An 18,059-nucleotide genomic window follows, 5' to 3' on the forward strand; every position below is an offset into this window, starting at 1 on the left:
GCTTGGAAGCTGCAGTGCAAGAGAAGGCTCCTGAGCTCAAGCTTCTTTAGCCTCTTGATAAAATGTCTTCTGGGTAGGGAAATTATTTCTTCCATCTTGTAGGTTAGGAAACTGAGGCTCAGAAATGATGTCACTTCACCGAAGTTGCACTGCGGGCGGGTTCAGTACCGATGATACCGGGAACCCAGGTTTTCTGATCCCAGGGCCCACACGGTTGGGGGCGGCTACTTTGCCTAGGGCTAGCTCCCTGTCCCAGGGCCCCAGATTACCGAGGAAGGCCGAGGGGGACACCGTGCCATTGCTGCGCGCCACCATGACGCTGATGCCGGTCTCCACGAAGGGGACGGAGAAGTCCACGATCTCGGAGCGCTCCTCGTTGATGGTGAGGGAGCCGATGGCCATGTCTGCGCGTTGGTAGAACACCTGGGGTGGGGGCGATGAGGAGTGGGCGGGGGAACCCGGCTCAAGCGGACAGACTGACACGGACAGCAAGTAGAGACGGGCCCCGGGAGCAGACCAGTGACAGGGTGAGGGAAGGGGCCAAGAGGGATTGCGAGGTGGGTGAGGAAGGGGACGAAGAGTGGGGCAGGGAAGGGCGGAGGTGAGAGATGGGGAACAAGATTGGGAATTGGTAGCCCGCGTCCCACCCTGCTGCTCCCAGCAAGACCTCAAGGCCTTGATCCGGATCTTCCCAGCCCCACCCTCTTCCCCTAGATTCCCACCCTCCTGGCCCCTCCTACTCCGCCCCAAAGTCCCTCCTCCCAGCCCCGCCTCCTTCCCCTAGGAGTGCCACCCTCCTAGCCCCACCTCCACTGCCCAAGTCCCTCCTCCCAGCCCCGCCTCCTTCCCCTAGGAGTCCCACCCTCCTAGCCCCGCCTCCTCTGCTCCAAAGTCCCTCCTCCAAGCCCCGCCCCTGACACCTCCTGACCCCGCCCCCTGTTCCAAGGCCTGTCCCTCCCGCGACCCCGCCCCAGGCCCCAGTCAGATGTTTCCTCAATTTGGCCGCGCCCCTGCCCCAGGGTGCCGACCTCCTTTTTTTTATTATTATTTTTTGAGACTGAGTCTCACTCTGTGCCCAGGCTGGAGTGCAGTGGCGCGATCTCCGCTGACTGCAACCTCCGCCTCCCGAGTTCAAGCAATTCTCTTGCCTCAGCCTCCCGAGTAGCTGGGATTACAGGCGCCCGCCACCACGCAAGGCTAATGTTTTGCATTTTAGTAGAGACGGGGGTTTCACTGTGTTGCCCAAGCTGGTCTCGAACCCCTGAGCTCACGCAATTCGCCCGCCTCGGCTTCCCAAAGTGGTGGAATTACAGGCGTGAGCCACCACGCCCGGCGGTGCCCGCCTCTGCACTCCGCCTCGAAGATTCCCCGCCTCCCGTCCGCCCCCTCACCTCTCCGATCATTCCGTTCCAGACGCCATCGATCTTCTTTCCGTGCTTGCCATTGGTGACCAGGTAGAGGTCGTAGCTGAAGCCGATGGTATGCGCCAGCCGCTTCAGAATGTCGATGCAGAAACCCTTGCAGCAGCGCTTTTCCGGGCGGGGGGCATCCGGTGGAGGGCTGCGGGCAGTGACCAGGCTTGGGGAGTTTGGGGACCCCCTCCTTAGACTCTCCCATGCAGAGAGGATATGAAGGAAGGGATAGGCGGCAGCTAAAACTATGGTTAGCGCTTTCAGGGGAAACTCAGGCTCAAAGAATTCTGAGGTTTGCCTAAGGTCACAAAGCTGGAGGGTTTTGTGGGTCCTGGGTCCCAAGGGAGGAGGGGACTGGGGGCCCGGACTACTGGGCTTCACGGGAGGAGGGTTTTGGAGCCGGAACTCCTGGATCTCAAGCTGTCACCTGTGGGTTCGGTTGAGCTGGCTCCGGCAGGGGACGGAGTCTCGGATGCAGGTGCCGCTGATGGGGTCTGCAGGCTCCACGATGACAAACGGCCTTTCCTCCAGCGTGGCCACCGTGAGGTGTTGCGTGTCGTCCACTGGCTGCAGGAAGCGACCATAGCGGGACCACAGCGGGTACTTGAGGCGGAGCGTCTGCTGCTCCCAGCTGCCCACCTTGGCCAAAGGGAAAGAGAGTCAGGCTTCCTGGGGAGACTTCCCGGTGTATCCTGGCCTCCATGATCCTCTTCCCTCAGACCTAGGTGTGTGGGCAGCAGCTTCCTCCAAGACCCAGGAGCCCCTCCCATCTTCAGATCCCAGGACCCAGGAGTCCAGGCTCCTTGTCCCCTCCTCCCTCTTAGTCCACGACCTCAGGCCCCCCCTCTGCCAGGATGCAGGAGTCCACGCCCTCTGCCATGCCCGAGGTCTGGGCTGCGACTCACCACCTCCCACGTCCTGTCTCTGGTGAGGGAGATGACCACCAGGGAGGGGTTCACTAGGAAGCCATCCTCGTTGAAGGAGTAATCCCGGTTATCCCACGTGATGTTCATGAAGTACCTGCTCAGGAGGAGGGAAAGGGGACATGCTGGGGCCTGGGCTGGACCTTGGCAACTGAAGGCAGAGAAAGTCCCCTTTCTACAGACCAGCCCCAGCCCCCAGCTGGAATCTCTCTTCTTTCACCTCCAAGGTCTCAAAAACGCGAATATACCCCTTCCCTGCTCAGCACCCTCCCCTTGGCTGCCCAATGCCCCCCAGAATAAGGTTCCAGACTCTCTTTCAGCTTGGTGTTGAGGCCCTAGAGTCCCCTTTTGTTCTTTCTTTTTTAAAGTAGAGATGGGGTTTCACTATTTTTCCCAGGCTGGTTTTTTTTTTTTTTGAGACAGAGTCTTGCTCTGTTGCCCAGGCTGGAGTACAGTGGTATGATCTTGGCTCACTGCAACCTCCGCTTCCTGGGTTCAAGTGATTCTCCTAAGTAGCTGGGAGTCAGCCTCCCAAGTAGCTGGGATTATAAGCATGCACCACCATGCCTGGCTAATATTTTGTTTGTTTTTGTTTTTTGAGACAGAGTCTCTCTCTGTCACCCAGGCTGGAGTGCAGTGGCGTGATCTTCACTCACTGCAACCTCCGCCTCCTGGGTTCAAGCAATTCTCCTGCCTCAGCCTCCTGAGCAGCTGGGATTGCAGGTGTGCACCACCATGTCCAGCTAATTTTTGTATTTTTAGTAGAGAGGGGGTTTCACCATGTTGGCCAGACTGGTCTAGAACTCCTGACCTCATGTGATCTACCTGCCTCAGCCTCCCAAAGTGCTGGAATTACAGGCATGAGCCACCATGCCCGCCTCTTCCTTTTTTTTTTTTTAATGCATGGTTTTTTGTTTGTTTGTTTTTGTTTTTGTTTTTTTGAGATAGAGTTTTGCTCTTGTTGCCCAGGCTGGAGTGCATTGGCTTGGTCTCAGCTCACTGCAACCTCTGCCTCCTGGGTTCAAGCAATTCTCCTGCCTCAGCCTCCCCAGTAGCTGGGATTACAGGCGCCCACTACCATGCCTGGCTAATTTTTTGTATTTTTAGTAGAGATGGGGTTTCACCATGTTGACCAGGGTGGTCTCGAACCCATGACCTCAGGTGATCTGCCCGCCTCAGCCTCCCAAAGTGCTGGGATTACAAGCGTGAGCCACCGCGCCTGGCCTGGCCCGCCTCTCTCTCTCTCTCTCTTTCTTTCTTTGTTTCCTTTCTTTTTTTTTTTTAATTTTTATGTATGTATGTATGTATGTATGTATTTATTTATTTATTTATTTATTTTTGAGATGGAGTCTTGCTCTGTCGCCCAGGCTGGAGTGCAGTGGCTCTATCTCAGCTCACTGCAAGCTCCGCGTCCCGGGTTCATGCCATTCTCCTGCCTCAGCCTCCCGAGTAGCTGGGACTACAGGCGCCTGCCACCACGCCTGGCTAATTTTTTGTATTTTTAGTAGAGACAGGGTTTCACCCTGTTAGCCAGGATGGTCTCGATCTCCTCACCTCGTGATCCACCTGCCTCGGCCTCCCAATGTGCTGGGATTACAGGCGTGAGCCACCACACCCGGCCAACGCCCAGCTAATTTTTAAATTTTTTGTAGAGATGGAGTTCTCACTATGTTACCTAGGCTGGCCTGGAACTCCCGGTCTCTGGTGATCCTCCTGCCTCAGCCTCCCGAAGTGCTGAGATTACAGGCGTGAGCCACAGCCCCGCCTATCCATGTTTTGTTGTTGTTGTTGTTGTTGTTGTTTTTGTTTTTTTGTTTTTTTTTTTTGAGACAGAGTCTCGCTCTGTCGCCCAGGCTGGAGTTCAGTGGCACGATCTTGGCTCACTGCAGGCTCCACCCCCTGGGGTTCACGCCATTCTCCTGCCTCAGCCTCCCGCATAGCTGGGACTACAGGCGCCCGCCACCACACCCGGCTAATTTTTTGTATTTTTAGTAGAGACGGGGTTTCACCGTGTTAGCCAGGATGGTCTCGATCTCCTGACCTTGTGATCCGCCCGCCTCGGCCTCCCAAAGTGCTGGGATTACAGGCTTGAGCCACCGCGCCCGGCCTCCTATCCATGTTTTTTAGCCTCCAAATTTCACCTATTCAGAAAGGCCTTTCCTGACCACCCCACCTACCATAGCCCCCTATGCATTTCTTATCACATTCCCCAGCTTGATTTTCATAGCAGAAGTTACTGCCTGCTTGATATTTCCTTTTCTTTACTTATTTGCTCATTGCGTTTCTCTTTTATTAGACTGTAAGCTCTGAGAGAGCAGGGACCTTATTTAACACTATATATACCCTGTGCCTAAAGCAATGCTTGGCACACAGTAGACTTTCAATAAAGGGCGTTTCAATCAATAAATGAATCAATGAGCAATTCGTCCCTCAGGTCACAGCTCAGATACCTTCTCCTAGAAACCTTCCTGACTCCACAGGCTGACTTGTGACTTGTGCAACCTGGTTTGGAAGGCAGACTGAAGCTAATACATTTCCTCTCTTGGGATGACATTTTGCTATGAGATCTGGAGGGATGAGTTGTGACCAGCAAGAGCTGAAGTTATGGGGGAGAAAAAATTCTGGGTAAAGAACTGAACAGCCTCTGGGAGAGGCAAGCCTGAGAAAAAGAGAAAAGGAGAGAGAGAGGGAGGAGATGGACAGAGGGAGGGAGGGAGAAAGCATAGAATAAGAAGGACAGAACCAGCCGGGCTCGGTGGCTCACGCCTGGAATCCCAGCACTTTGGGAGGCCAAGGCGGGCAGTTCATTTGAGGTTAGGAGTTCGGGACTGGCCTGACCAACATGGCGTCTCTACTAAAAATACAAAAAAAGTAGCTGGCATGGTGGCACGTGCCTGTAACCCCAGCTACTCAGGAGGCTGAGGCAGGAGAATCGCTTGAACTCGGGAGGTGGAGGTTGCAGTGAGCCCAGATCGCGGCATCGCATTCCAGCTGGGCCACAGAGTGAGACTCTGTCTCAAAAAAAAAGAAAGAAAAAGAAAAAAAGAAAGAACCAGAAAGAGCTGAAAGAGTAGCTGGCCCCAGGCTTAGCCTCAATTCCTGGCTTCTCATTCCTCTGTGTGTTTATTTTTCCAATAAACTCCCTTTTCCCTAAGGAAACTCCAATGAGACTCTGCTTCATGCATCCGAAAATCTCCTGGCTTAGCCAGTGCTCCTCCTCGTGCCCCCGCCATGCCCGCATGACCTCCATTACTGCAAGCATCATGCTGCGTTGCCATTATCCCCGTCCCTGTCTGCCACTGTTACAGGACCCTGAGTTCTTTGAAGAATAAGTTCATGGTCTTATTCATCTATGTTCCCAGCGCCCAGCATGAGCCCTAGTTCCTAGCGGGTGCTCAGTAAGTATTTATGAAGAAGGGATGCTTTTCTCATCCTCTTTCTCGGGGATCCTGATTCCCAAGTCATCAGTTCTCAATTACCCTCTCTTAGGTCTTCTTCCCCACCCATCATCTCTTCCCAAATTCACCTCATCCTCGTTCAGGATTAAAGGTCTCTGTTTTCACTGTTCTGTGACCAAACATCAATTTTTTCACTCCCAGAACTTCCTACCGTGGAGATGCTGTTTTCCAACAAACTCTGTTCTCCTCTTCTAAAATAATAGTGCGTAAGTTGGGCACACAACTGTCCAGCTAGGACTGACATTTCCCATCCTTCCTTGCGGTTGGCCTAGGCCATGTGCAGGAGTAATATTCAAAATATCTAGCAATCGGCGCTGCACAGGCGCTAGCCAATCGAAATGGACGTCTAGCCAGGAATGGACGTCTAGCCTATTAGAATGGACGTCTAGTCAATCAGAATAGACGTCTAGCTAATTCCAGTGGACGTCTAGCCAATCAGAATGGACACCACTGTCAACAACCAGTAAGCCAGCCCTGACCATATGACTACCTTCTCAACAGTAAGGTATGAGGCGTGTCCTTTCTGCCTCACTTACTCAAAAGGAAAGTGCTTGCTGTCCACTTCCTCTTTTCCCCTTCTCATGAGCTACAATTCAGACATCCCCACGACCCGCTTCCACCATGCAGAGATGCCAGAGCAACAGGGTGGGAGAATCCCGGGTACCTGAATGATCACATGGAGCAGCCGTCTCCTGATAACCAGGAATGCTCCTCTCTGGGTTGTTATGTGAGAGAGGAACAAACTTCGACCTCATCTGGGCCACTGGATTGTTGGGTCTTTTTTGCTACTGAAGCTCAGTTTATAGTCTAGGTATTTAGACTAAATCTAAAATGCTCTCAATTATAAGATGTACCACAAAGAAAGACAAAAGTGCTGCCAATTAAGCCATGATAAGCCATCAATTATAGACACATCTCATTTTCAAAGACATTAAAATGTGAAAAATTATGCATCTTAGAGTCATGAAATATAGTAATACGCTCACTTTATCTCAGGTGCTTTTTCCAAATTACTTGATTTAACCTCCAAAAAGAGACCCAATTGCACCACTTTACAGAAAAGAAAACTGAGGCTCAAAGAGCAGATGTGGCCCATTTGAGCCACTCATTCAGTGAATACTGTAGGTAGTTAGGCTCTGGGAGCCCTCCCACACGCTTCCCATTCCAGCCCCACTCACCTATGCAGACTCTCGCCGCGGTGGGTGCGGTTCTGGGCGCGACAGTCGTGGCCGAGCTCAGGAAGGAAACCATAATCACGCAGCAGGGCCTGGGCACCTCTGGCCACTACGGCCACGCCAGCTGCCACTCGCCGAGCCAGGTCATCCCGCCAGCCAGCCGAACGCACTGCAAACAGCCCGGCAGGCAGGGGGGCGCCTCCTGGCAGAAGAGGGGGCTCACCAGGGGCCCCAGAGCCCCCGCCTCCAGCCAGCTGGGGTCCCACCATGAACCAGACGTAGCCAGATCCAGTGAGGCCAGCCTCCTCAGCTGCGCGGAACACGGGCTCGGCCTCCTCTCGGGCGCAGAAGAGCAGGCGGATCTGCGCGCTGACACTGCGGAGCTGGGCACTGAGCACTGCCTCGCCCGCCCCAGGGTCCAGCGTCAGCGCTCCGCGGTGCTCCCAGCCCACCAGACTGCCGTCAGTCAGCACCTCGATGTAGGACAGGAAGGCCCGGTGGCCAGGGGCACGCGTGGTCACGGCTACAAAGGACGTCCAGTCATACTCCTCCAGCACCTCAAAGATGACCTGAAGCTGTTGCTCGGTGGAGGAGCCCAGCTGCAGGAAGGTGGAGCCCTTCTCCTGCCAGGGAGGGAGGAGGCTGTCAGGCCTGCCGACGTGGGGACCTTATTTCTCAGCAATGAATAAGAGGACCGCAGCTCCCAATATGGCAGACTGACTAGATAGGTTCACTAAACCCATCTCCTTTTCCTCCTGGGGCAAAGGGCTAGATCTGGATTAGGTTTAGCCACGTGACTGAGTTATTCTAGACTCATCCATAAAACCTTACCTTTTTTTTTTTTTTTTTGGCAGAATCTTGCTCTGTCACCCAGGCTGGTGAGCAGCGGCATGATCTTGGCTCACTGCAACCTCCGCCTCCTGGGTTCAAGTGATTCTCCTGCCGTGCCCAGCCTAATAAAACCTTACCCTTGAAGCTTACTCTTTTCCCTGTCTGAGGGCAGATGCAGAGGCCCCAGAAGAGAACTCTGAAGTCCTCTGAAGGGGATTACAGAGCCACAAGAGGGTGAGAGCCTGAAACCCCGAGTCACCGCATGGAGGAAAGCCACCTCCAATCAGGAACACCTGTTTGGATTTTTTTTTTTTTTTTTTGAGATGGAATTTCGCTCTTGTTGCCCAGGCTAGAGTGCAATGGCACAATCTCGGCTCACTGCAACCTCCGCCTCCCGGGTTCAAGCAGTTCTCCTGCCTCAGCCTCTCGAGTAGCTGGGACTACAGGCATGTGCCACCATGCCCGACTAATTTTTGTATTTCTGGTAGAGACGGGTTTTCTCCATGTTGGCCAGGCTGGTCTTGAACTCCTGACCTCAGATGATCCACCCGCTTCGGCCTCCCAAAGTGCTGGGATTACAGGCGTGAGCCACTGCGCCTGGCCTGGATTTTATATGAATGAGAAACAACCTCCTGTTGGGTGATCCACTGAGATTTGGGGATTCATCTGTTCCAGCAGCTAACATCACTGTCATTAATACAACCAGCATCCGGTAAGAGAACTACAGCCCCCAGCAGCCACTGAGAGGGATTGGTTCCCTGAAGGCAGTGAGGAGACTACATCTCCCAGCATGCAATGAGGGTGCTGATGGTATTTCCCAACTGGAAGAAGTTTTGCATAGTGTACTTTCCCTTCTTTGGTTTTCCTCCTACCTCTCTGTCACCTCTTCCTCTGCCTCCTTTGCTGGCCCTTCTTCCTCAGCCAGAATTCTAAATGTAGGAGTGCCTTAGTGTTCGCTCCTCTATTCCTCTCTCCCTGGTGATCTCAACCAGGCCCATGAGTTTAAATACTGTCTCCCACGCTATCCAATATGGTGGCTGTTAGCCAGTCATAGCTATTCAAATTAAAATTAATTAAAATTAAATTAAATTTATCCTGAATCAAGGACCAGAGGAAAAAATGTTAAATAGAATTTAAAAGTTAGTTTTCTGGTTGCACTAACCACATGTCAAGTACTCAACAGCCACATGTGGCTTGTGGCTTTCAAATCGGACAGAGCAGCTATAGAACAGCTTCATCTTTGCAGAAAGTTTTATTGAACAGTGCTGGATATGCTAATGGCTCCTGTCCTCAGTCACAACCTCTCATGTGAGCTCCAGACAAATCTATCCCCCCAGCTTTTTTTTTTTTTTTTTTTTTTTTTGAGACAGAGTCTTCCTCTGTTGCCCAGCCTGGAGTGCAATGACACAATCTTCACTCACTGCAACCTCTGCCTCCTGGGTTCAAGCAATTCTCCTGCCTCAGCCTACCGAGTAGCTGGGATTACATGCATGCGCCACCATGCCCAGCTTATTTTTGTATTTTTAGTAGAGGGAGGTTTCACCATGTTGGCCAGGCTGGTGTCAAACTCCTGACCTCAAGTGATCTACCCGCCTCGGCCTCCCAAAGTGGTGGGATTCCAGGCATGAGCCACTGTGCCCAGCCTATATTTGTTTTCAATCTTACATCTTCCAGTCTATTCTCCAAACAGCAGCCAGAGTAATTGTTTCAAAATATTAATTGGATCACATCCCTTCTCAGTTGAAAACCTTCCAGTGATTCTACCTCAGAATCAAAGCCAAAGTCCTCACCGTGGCCCCAAGGCCCCGCATGAACTGGCCCTGTTGCTTCTCTAACCTCATCTCCTGCCACCCCAATCCCCCAATGGGCTCCAGCCACACTCCCTTCTTGCTCTTCCTCAAATACATCAAACTCCTTCCTGCTTCAAGGGCTTTGTCCTTTGTTGTTGGCCTCCCCTGGGGACACTTTTCCCTACCTCCTCCATGCCAGACCTCCACCTGACACCTCCAGCTCAGGTGTCACCGCCTCAGGGAGGCCTCCCCAGACTGCAATCTATTGAAACTCCATCCTCAGTCTTTACAACATCCTGTGTTGATTTCCTCCAGGACAACCAGATTTTACTGTTACTGGTTTTGTCTGTCTCACCATTAAAATGCAAGCTGTATAAGGCAGGGACCTTGTCTCCCTCTCTTTTTTTTTCCCCCTCTAGAACTGTATTCCCCAGGAATTAAAACAGCCCTGGCACAGAATCAGCTCTCAATAAATCTTCCTGTAATGCAATGAGAACAGCAAGTGGGCTTTCTCCCTAGGCGCATAGGGGATACTGCAGTTGTCCTGAGGGAATGAGGTCTTTTTGTTTATCGTTTTTTTTTTTTTTGGAGACCAGTCTCACTCTGTCCCCCAGGCTGGAGTGCAGTGGCAAGATCTCGGCTCACTGCAATCTCGGCTAACTGCAACCTCCGCCTCCCAGGTTCAAGTGATTCTCCTGCCTCAGCCTCCTGAGTAGCTGGGATTACAGGCACGCGCCACCACGCCTGGCTAATTTTCGTATTTTCAGTAGAGATGGGGTTTCTCCATGTTGGCCAGGCTGTCCTCAAACTCCTGACCTCAGGTGATCCGCCCGCCTCGGCCTCCCAAAGTGCTGGGATTACAGGCGTATGCCACTGCACCTGGCCGGAAATGAGGTCTTATTGTAATGCAAGGAGAACCTCTTCCTTCAGCAGGTGGAGGTGTGCTGAGGGGACCGCATTCCCAGCATTCAATGGGGCACAGATGGAGAGGTGAAGATCACTTTCTTCCATCCAGGGGCAGCAAGGGGACTACATTTCCCAGAATGCTATGGGCGTACACTGAGCCGACCGCAGTGCCCGGCGGACAATGAAACAGAGCGGACCACACTTCTCAGCAGCAATGAAGGCACGAGGGATCAAGTCTTTTGAATATGCCTTGGAAGTGGCAGTTAAGAAATAAGTTCGCCTCCCAGGGCATCTACCTACGAATCTCTGAAAAGTACCATGCCAAGGAGAACAAGAAAGTCGGACAGAGGTCCTTCCCAGAACGCTCTGGACAGGAGAGGACTGCGAGTCTCTGCATACAATAGTGATGCAGTCACACAGCCACAGGGCCGCACAGCAGGGAATTGGTAGATTGAATGAAACTCCACCTCTGGGTTGCACTGGCCCCACCTCTGGAGAGGCCCCGCCCCTTCTCAGGCCCCACCTCCTAGCTGACCCATTCTCAATCCACAGAGCAGGCTTGGTCCAATTCTCTCCTTCTCTACCAGAAGTCCGCTACGACTGGCCCCGTCTGTGCCCTGGGGAGTCAGGCCTTTCTCCAGGCTCTGGCCAGCTCCAGCCCCTACCATCCCTTTTCAGCAGGCTCCTGGCTTTGATCTCTCATTGGCTGGGTCGGCCTCCACCATAAGCCTTCATCCTCCTGCCCATCCTCTGGACTCTCGCTTTCCACACCTCACAGCGGGGTATGCCCCTTCTCAAACCCTACTCTCAGGACCGGCTTCCTCCCTAGACCCACCCCTTTATTAGAGTGTTTAGGCCCCGCCTCCTAGCTGGCCCCGCCCCAACTGGCTGGCCCCGCCCCCTTTCCTGACTCACTCCTTCCCTGACTGGCCTCGCCCCAAATCTCAATTCCTTGCTTCCTGGTTCTACCCCTTGCCCGTCTTCCTCTCTCTAATGACTCCTCCTCTTTTCCAACTCTTCCACTTAGAAGATGGATCCTCCATCCCTGGCTGACTTCTAGACCCTATGCTCAACCGGCCAAACGCCTCCCCAAACTCTGTCCTTGGTACCTGATACCTCTGATACTTCCTGGCTGCCACCTCTCCACTAGACTTCGCCCCTTTCTTTCTGAACTCCATTCCTTTTCTTTTTCTTTTGGACAGAGTCTCATTGTGTCGCCCAGGCTGGAGTGCAGTGGCACGATCTCGGCTCACCGCAGCCTCCGCCTCCCGGATTCAAGCAATTCTCCTGCCTCACCCTCCCGAGTAGCTGGGATTACAGGCGCCCGCCACAACGCCCGGCTAAATTTTGTATTTTTAGTAGAGACAGGGCTTCACCATGTTGGCCAGGCTGGTCTCAAACTCCTGTGACCTCAAGTGATCCGCCGGCCTCGGCTTTTCAAAGCTCTGGGATTACAGGCGTGAGCCACCGCGCCCAGGCCCATTCCTTTTCAACTGACTTCTTCCTGTGCTGATCCTAGGTCCCACCCCTCCCTCAGATTTTGCCATTTGGGGCTAGTCCCTTTTCGTTCCCAGCCCCTAACCCTTCCCTCGACTCGCCTTTTCCACAGACCCTTACCTACAATGAATGGGCCCACGTCCACCCTATACTCTGATCATCGAGGACTGGCCTCTTTCTGACCCTAAAGGCCCAGCTTACCCTATAGACCAGCCCCCTCCAAGTCAGCCCCGCCTCTAACCTAGCCCTAAGCCCTGCCTGCCATCTGGGCCCACCTTGTCCCAGACGTGGACCCACAGGACAGTCCCCGCCCCCTCTAGGCCCCGTCCCCGCTGGCTGTCCCAGACCCGCCCCTCAGCGGCTGTCCCCGCCCCTCCTGTGGCCCCGCCCCGCCCCCGGTCGCGCGCACCTTGGGCGTGAGCACGAGCGCGGCGCCGCCGTGCACGGCCACGATGGGCAGCGAGGTCTGCGCCGACAGGAAGTCGAGGATGGGCGCGACGGCGGGCGCGCGCGAGTCGTCTTCGAAGACCACGCCGTGCACGCGCAACCCCGACAGCAGGTCGCAGAGCTGCAGCACGAGGCTGCGCGGGTCCGAGCCGTTGAGCACCAGCGCCACGGGCCGCACGTCTAGGCCCGGGCTGCGCACCGCCGCCGCCACGGCCGGGCCCAGGCGTGCAGCCTCGGCTGCGTACGCGGGCCCCGAGAACACGAGCGCCACGTTGAGCGGCCGCGCCCCGCCGAGGCCGCCACCGGGCCCACCTGCCCCGCCCGGCCCCGGCGCCTCCTCCGGGAACGGGCTGGCGCAGGCCAGCGCCAGCAGCAGCAACATCTTAGCGGGGCCCCGAGGGCCGCGGGGGCCACCGGCGCCGCGCATCGCCTGCGGGCCCCGCCGGGCGGCCTCTGAGCGCCCGGGCCGGGAGAGACGGGGAGGAGAGGGAGGCACAGACGGGAGACGCAGAGACAGGGAGACGAGATAAAGAGACGCACAGAGGAGGAGATGCAGCGAGGGACAGGCGCCGAGATGGGGAGGACAGGGAGCGGTCGGGGTGATGGAACAGAGGGAGAGACAGGAACGGAGGACGAGAGAGATGGAAGGGAGAGAGACAGAGAGAGGGAGGAGAGACAGGCAGAGAGGGAGAGACGGGCAGAGACAGAGGGCGAGACCGGCAGAGGGAGGGAGAGATGGAGGGGAGAGAGAGGGAGAGACAGGTAGAGGGAGAGAGAGATGGAGGAGAGACAGGCAGAGACAGAGGGAAAGACAGAAACAGCAGAGGGAGGTGGGGAAGAAACACCAGAAGAAGAGGTGAAACAGGGAGAGACGCAGAGATAGGGCGAGACAGAGATAGGAAGAAGTGGAGTATGGGATTGGGGGAGACGCAAAGACGAGGGTGGATAATGGGGTCGGGGAAGATACAGAGATAAGAGGGGAGAGAGAGGAAGAGAGACAGACAAGGTGGGGATGGGGACACCCACAGAGATGGGATCAGGATAGGAGCAGAGAGAGACCCAGGGAGACGGGGAGGGAAAGAGCGGCAGGAAGAAGGAGAGAGACGGAAGAAGCAACAGAGACAGGGAGAAGACGGAGAGAGAGGACAGAGTGACAGAAACAGGAATGAGGAAGGCCCAGGGAGAGGATGATAGAGGCGGGAAGAGATGCAGGAAGGCGGGAGAGATAAGCGAGGCAAGAAAGTTGGACAGAGAAGAAGACAGCAAGGCAGGAAGAGGGAGACAGAGACCCCAAGGCCACCAAGAGACACGCACACATAAAGGATGGGGAAACAGAATTGAGATTGAGGGAGGCAGGCAGAGCGGAGCAAAAACAGGACAGAAATAGCGAAGCAAGGCCAAGATCGGGACCCCCACCAGGGAGGTGCCCAGCACAGACATGAAAGTAAGGCGGGGAAGGCGAGTGGCAGGAGGGAGCAGAAATAAAAGGGAGAGAAAAAACAAGAGAGGGAAAAGGGGTCAGGTGTGTGGGGAGAGAAAGAGAGAAATTAGTGGGGCACCCCAAGTAGAGAAAATCCCCACATGACCTTACCCCTCACCCTGACCACAACCCCTAACCCATTTTGTCCCCTTACTCCTGTCCCTGTCCCCTCATTCTCAAAGCAAGAGAGTCATGGCCCCAGCTGGGATGTGGGGTTGGGGGGCACAGCTGTGGAGAGCTGGGTGGGGCGGGGGGGTCCCTGGCACCCAGCCCAGAGCAATTTGGTAAATGAGAGGAAATACAGCCTCTCTTCCTGTGCCCCCTGTTGAATACTAGCCGCCTGGGGTGGTTGGGCTGGGAGCCAGGTTCCTGGGTCCTGCCTGGGACTGAGGGAGGAGGGCACTGGGAGTCTGGACTCCTGGTTCCCAGAGAAGGACTGGAGTCTGCACTAGGGGCTTCCTGAAGGGGTGAGGGTCCAGACAAGGAAGGGTTCTCTCCTGGCTGTCACGCTCCTGTCCAGTTGCCATGGTAGCGCAGGCCTCGTCCACCCCACAGACAGCCAGGGTGGGGGAAAGGCCCACCACCCTTCCCCTGACTGGAGGCCACAGCCCGTCCCCTCTGCCCACCACCTCACCTTCCCAGAGATCTCCGGCCCCTGTCTCCCCAGGGAAGGGGGCGGGGGCTCCTAGTATGCCCATCCCTCCCGGATCCTGGCTCCTCTTCGCTCCTCCTTTCCATTGCCCTTCCCCAAGCAGCTGGCTCAATCAGCGCTCAGAATAACCCCCCCACTTCGCCCCAAAATAACCCACAGCTGTGGCCTGGCCCCCGCGGGGTTAACACTCGCGCTCCCCTCCATTCCCAGTGGCTGCTCACCCTCCAGCCCCTCCTCTGCCTCTCCCAGACCCACCCCTACCTGGCTTCTACTCTTAGGGACCCCGCATCCCGCTCCCTGCTGAGGCCCAGGAGGGCAGCCCCCGGCCCCACCCTTCTCACGGGGGCTGCATGCTCAGTTCCTTCCCACAGGGATTAGGGAGAGCAGCCTCCCCAACTCCAGGGACTGAGGAGGGGCATCCCCAGTCCTCCAGGACTCTGAAGGCCCAACCCAGAACCCACGCCCTCAGGGATCACAGAGTCCAGCCTCTGGACAACCCCCCCCCCCCACCCCCCGCTTCGCCTCCATCTCCACCTCCTCAGGAGCCTCTGTTTCCACTTCCATCTGCATAGGGCTAAAGTCCCCGACTCTCATCCCCTGCCCTGTCAGGGACTCAGGAGACTGAGCTCCCAGCCTGCCTTCCTCAGACAGAAGCGCTATCCCCTACCTCCTCCCATAAAGACCCAGGAGTCCTTCTGGCAGCCCCTTCCTCCCCCAGGCCTTGGGAGTCTGGGCATTCGGTCCTGTTCTTCCCCAGCACCCAGGAAAGCACTTGGGCCCTCCTGCCCCAAGACTCTGGAACTCCAGTGCCCAGCCTCCTCTCCCTGCAGGAACCAAGAGTCCAGATCCCCAGCTCCCCTCTTCCCCCAAGGACCCAGGAGTCCGGGTTCCCGCTCCTCTCCTCCCTTAAGGATCCCCTTTTGGTTTCAAATCCCATCCTTCCCAACATTCTGGGTGCCCCCCCCAGCTCTGGCCTCCCTAGTCACCCCACTTAGATCCTGTACATAGCACAGCCTGTCCCCAAGCGGGGAGGAGGAGGAGGGTGCCAGAAATTCCTAGGGTGTCCCTGTCTTCATTGCCCCCCACAGCATCCAACACAGAAGAGAGGAGCGGCCACTTTGATCAACAGCTCCCCCCGCAACCTCGAGTTGTGCTGCAGATGGCATCCCGTTTCCTCCCCCCTCACCCCCCAACACACACACACACACACCGGTCTCTCCCCACCCAAATCCTGATGCTTGGAAGAGGCTGGAAGGGTGTTCCAGAACCTTGAGGAAGGGGTGGGAGTTTGGGGCGAGGGGTGCTGGGGGCCTGAATGCCCTCAAGGTCCTTGGCAGGGGTATTAATAGCAGACTCATAGCTCTGACATGGGAGGGGAGAGCGAGAGGAGAGAGGGAGAGGGCCGGCCGGCGATGGGGGGACTGATGCAGGGAGGGGGGTACAGGGAGAAGGTGAGATAGAGAGATGGAGGCACAGGGATATGGGGCATCAGGTATGTGGGGCTGGGGAGAGGGGGCCAAGTGTCAGAGAAATGGGGGCATGAAAGGTCTGAGGTGTAGGGACTCAGGAAAAGGGGGCTCAGAGAGGGAGAGAGAGAGAGTGGAGGAGAGTCCCTGAGGGACAGGGGAGCTAGGTGGGGGTCAAGACCCCTGCCCACCATTCAAACCCCCTCCCTCAAAGAGGCTCCTGGCCAACTTCCCCTGTCCTAGATTTGGGGGTCCACATTCCCACCACCATCCCTGCATCCCCTGTCCCCGCCTTACCTTTTCATGACCCTGTTCTGTTGGGGGGATGGTGGGGGGGCCAGGACCGGAACCCGGTGTCCAGCGACCCCAAGATTCCGAGGAGGGCTCAGAGAGCCGATGTCGGGGGGCAGGCCCCGGGGCGGCGGCAGTGGTGGCGGCAGCGGCAGCCCGGACCTCCTGTCTGTCCCTGGCTCCGTCTCTCCTTCCTCTTCCTTGGTCCTGTCGTGCCCTGTCTCTCCCCCAAGGTTGCGGCCACCTGGACTAGGCGAGGACGTGGCTACACATGTTGCTCTGGAAGTTGGGCCCCGGACATTGCAGAGGCTGTCGGGGTGTCCTCCTGCCGCCCCGACCCCGTGGGGATCCCCCCTCCGCCCACCCGGGGTGCCCCCCTCTGCCGCTTCAGCCCCGGCTCCTCCCCCCTTTCCATGTGTCCAGTCCCGCCTCTCCCTGGCTCACTCGCAGCCCCGCTTTGTGCCCTCAGCCCCCCCACCCCCCCTTCCAGCGTCTGTGTCTATCTGTCTGTCTGGGTCACCTCTGAAGCTGGTAGCTGGTATGTGTGTGTGAGGAGCGGGAGATTGCCTGCTTGGGGAACTGCTTGCCCCTTCCTCGCTTGGCCACTTCCAGACCCCCCCTTGACTCCCCCACTCTCAAACACAGGCAGAAACACACATACACTCACGCACACACGCACGACCTCAGTTCCCTGGGATTCCCCCTCAACACCCCCAGAGCTTGAGGAGGGACACACACATACACACACAGAGTGGGGGGTCTAATGGGGGCCAGGCTGCCACTGCTGATAGGGGCTATTTGGACAGACAGGAGGACACAGGCAGCCGGGGACGCCCAGACTCCTGGCCGCACGCAGGCAGGAGGCACAGAACCCAGGTACACACCATCCATCTGGGTTTGGGAGGACCGGGGGGGGGAAGGAGTGGGAGCCCCACGACACCCAGGCAGGCGGCTCAGGGTCGGTACAGACAGACAGACCCCTCCCTCCCTCCCTCCGCCGCCGCAGCGCTTACAGACACACCCCCCCTCCACCAGCCAGCCCCAGACACCCGGACACACAGATCCTCACCGGGCAGATGGCAGACGCTCGAGAGACCCCTGGGGGCCGGGCGGACCCACCCAGGCAACACCCCCCCAGCAGGGCACCGGTGGCCGAGGGAGGCTGCGGGAGGCTGCGGGCGAGGGTGGCGGCGGCGGCCGCGGCTTGGAAGCCGGAGCGGGAGGGACTCACACACTCGCTGTGTTCTCGCACACACACACTCACTCGGGATGCGATTAACATTCAGTCCCCGTCCGCCACTGCCGGGAGACCCACAGCCCCCCCTCCTGGCCTCCCTGGGGACCCCTCCTCCTGCCAGGCTTGGGGAGGGGGCTGCCCCCCACCCCCAGCTACCAGCCTCTGCCTTCCTCCTGGGACAAGGGAGTGAGGGGCTGAAAATAAAAAGGGAGGAAGAAGTCGGGCTGGGGACGGGCGGGCAGGGACTCAGAACCCAGTATGGAGACATCAGCTTCAGAGCTAGACTCCAGGGCTGGGGGTTGCTGCCCTCTGCCCCCGCCCTGACTTGAGGCTCTGGAAACAGGAGGCCTTTCCCTGACTTCAGTGTTCGTCATACTAAGACCCAATCTGTGGCTTTTATTGCCCCAGAAGGCCAGGCCTGAAAACCAGGTCTCAACCCTGGACCCAGGAGTCCTGCCCCCCATCCCCTCGTCCCTCAGACCCAGGAGTCCCTT

General features: G+C 56.6%; 1 protein-coding gene across 1 annotated transcript in view; it reads right to left on the bottom strand.

Annotated features, from left to right (window-relative positions):
- GRIN2D (glutamate ionotropic receptor NMDA type subunit 2D) overlaps nt 1-17,624 on the bottom strand; it is a 51,411-nt gene extending 33,787 nt beyond the window's left edge. Inside the window, exons 1-8 of the mRNA XM_055235813.2 lie at nt 17,398-17,624; nt 16,335-16,607; nt 12,402-12,892; nt 6,972-7,591; nt 2,318-2,432; nt 1,840-2,051; nt 1,392-1,560; nt 270-423 (exon numbers count right to left, since the gene is read on the bottom strand). Of these exons, the coding sequence (XP_055091788.1) occupies nt 270-423; nt 1,392-1,560; nt 1,840-2,051; nt 2,318-2,432; nt 6,972-7,591; nt 12,402-12,866 (1,735 nt within the window). The 5' untranslated portion in view covers nt 12,867-12,892; nt 16,335-16,607; nt 17,398-17,624. The remainder of the gene's footprint in view (nt 1-269; nt 424-1,391; nt 1,561-1,839; nt 2,052-2,317; nt 2,433-6,971; nt 7,592-12,401; nt 12,893-16,334; nt 16,608-17,397) is intronic.
- Nucleotides 17,625-18,059: the final 435 nt, after the last annotated feature.

This window comes from Symphalangus syndactylus, chromosome 13 (genome assembly GCF_028878055.3).
Source record: "Symphalangus syndactylus isolate Jambi chromosome 13, NHGRI_mSymSyn1-v2.1_pri, whole genome shotgun sequence".
Taxonomy (NCBI): domain Eukaryota; kingdom Metazoa; phylum Chordata; class Mammalia; order Primates; family Hylobatidae; genus Symphalangus; species Symphalangus syndactylus.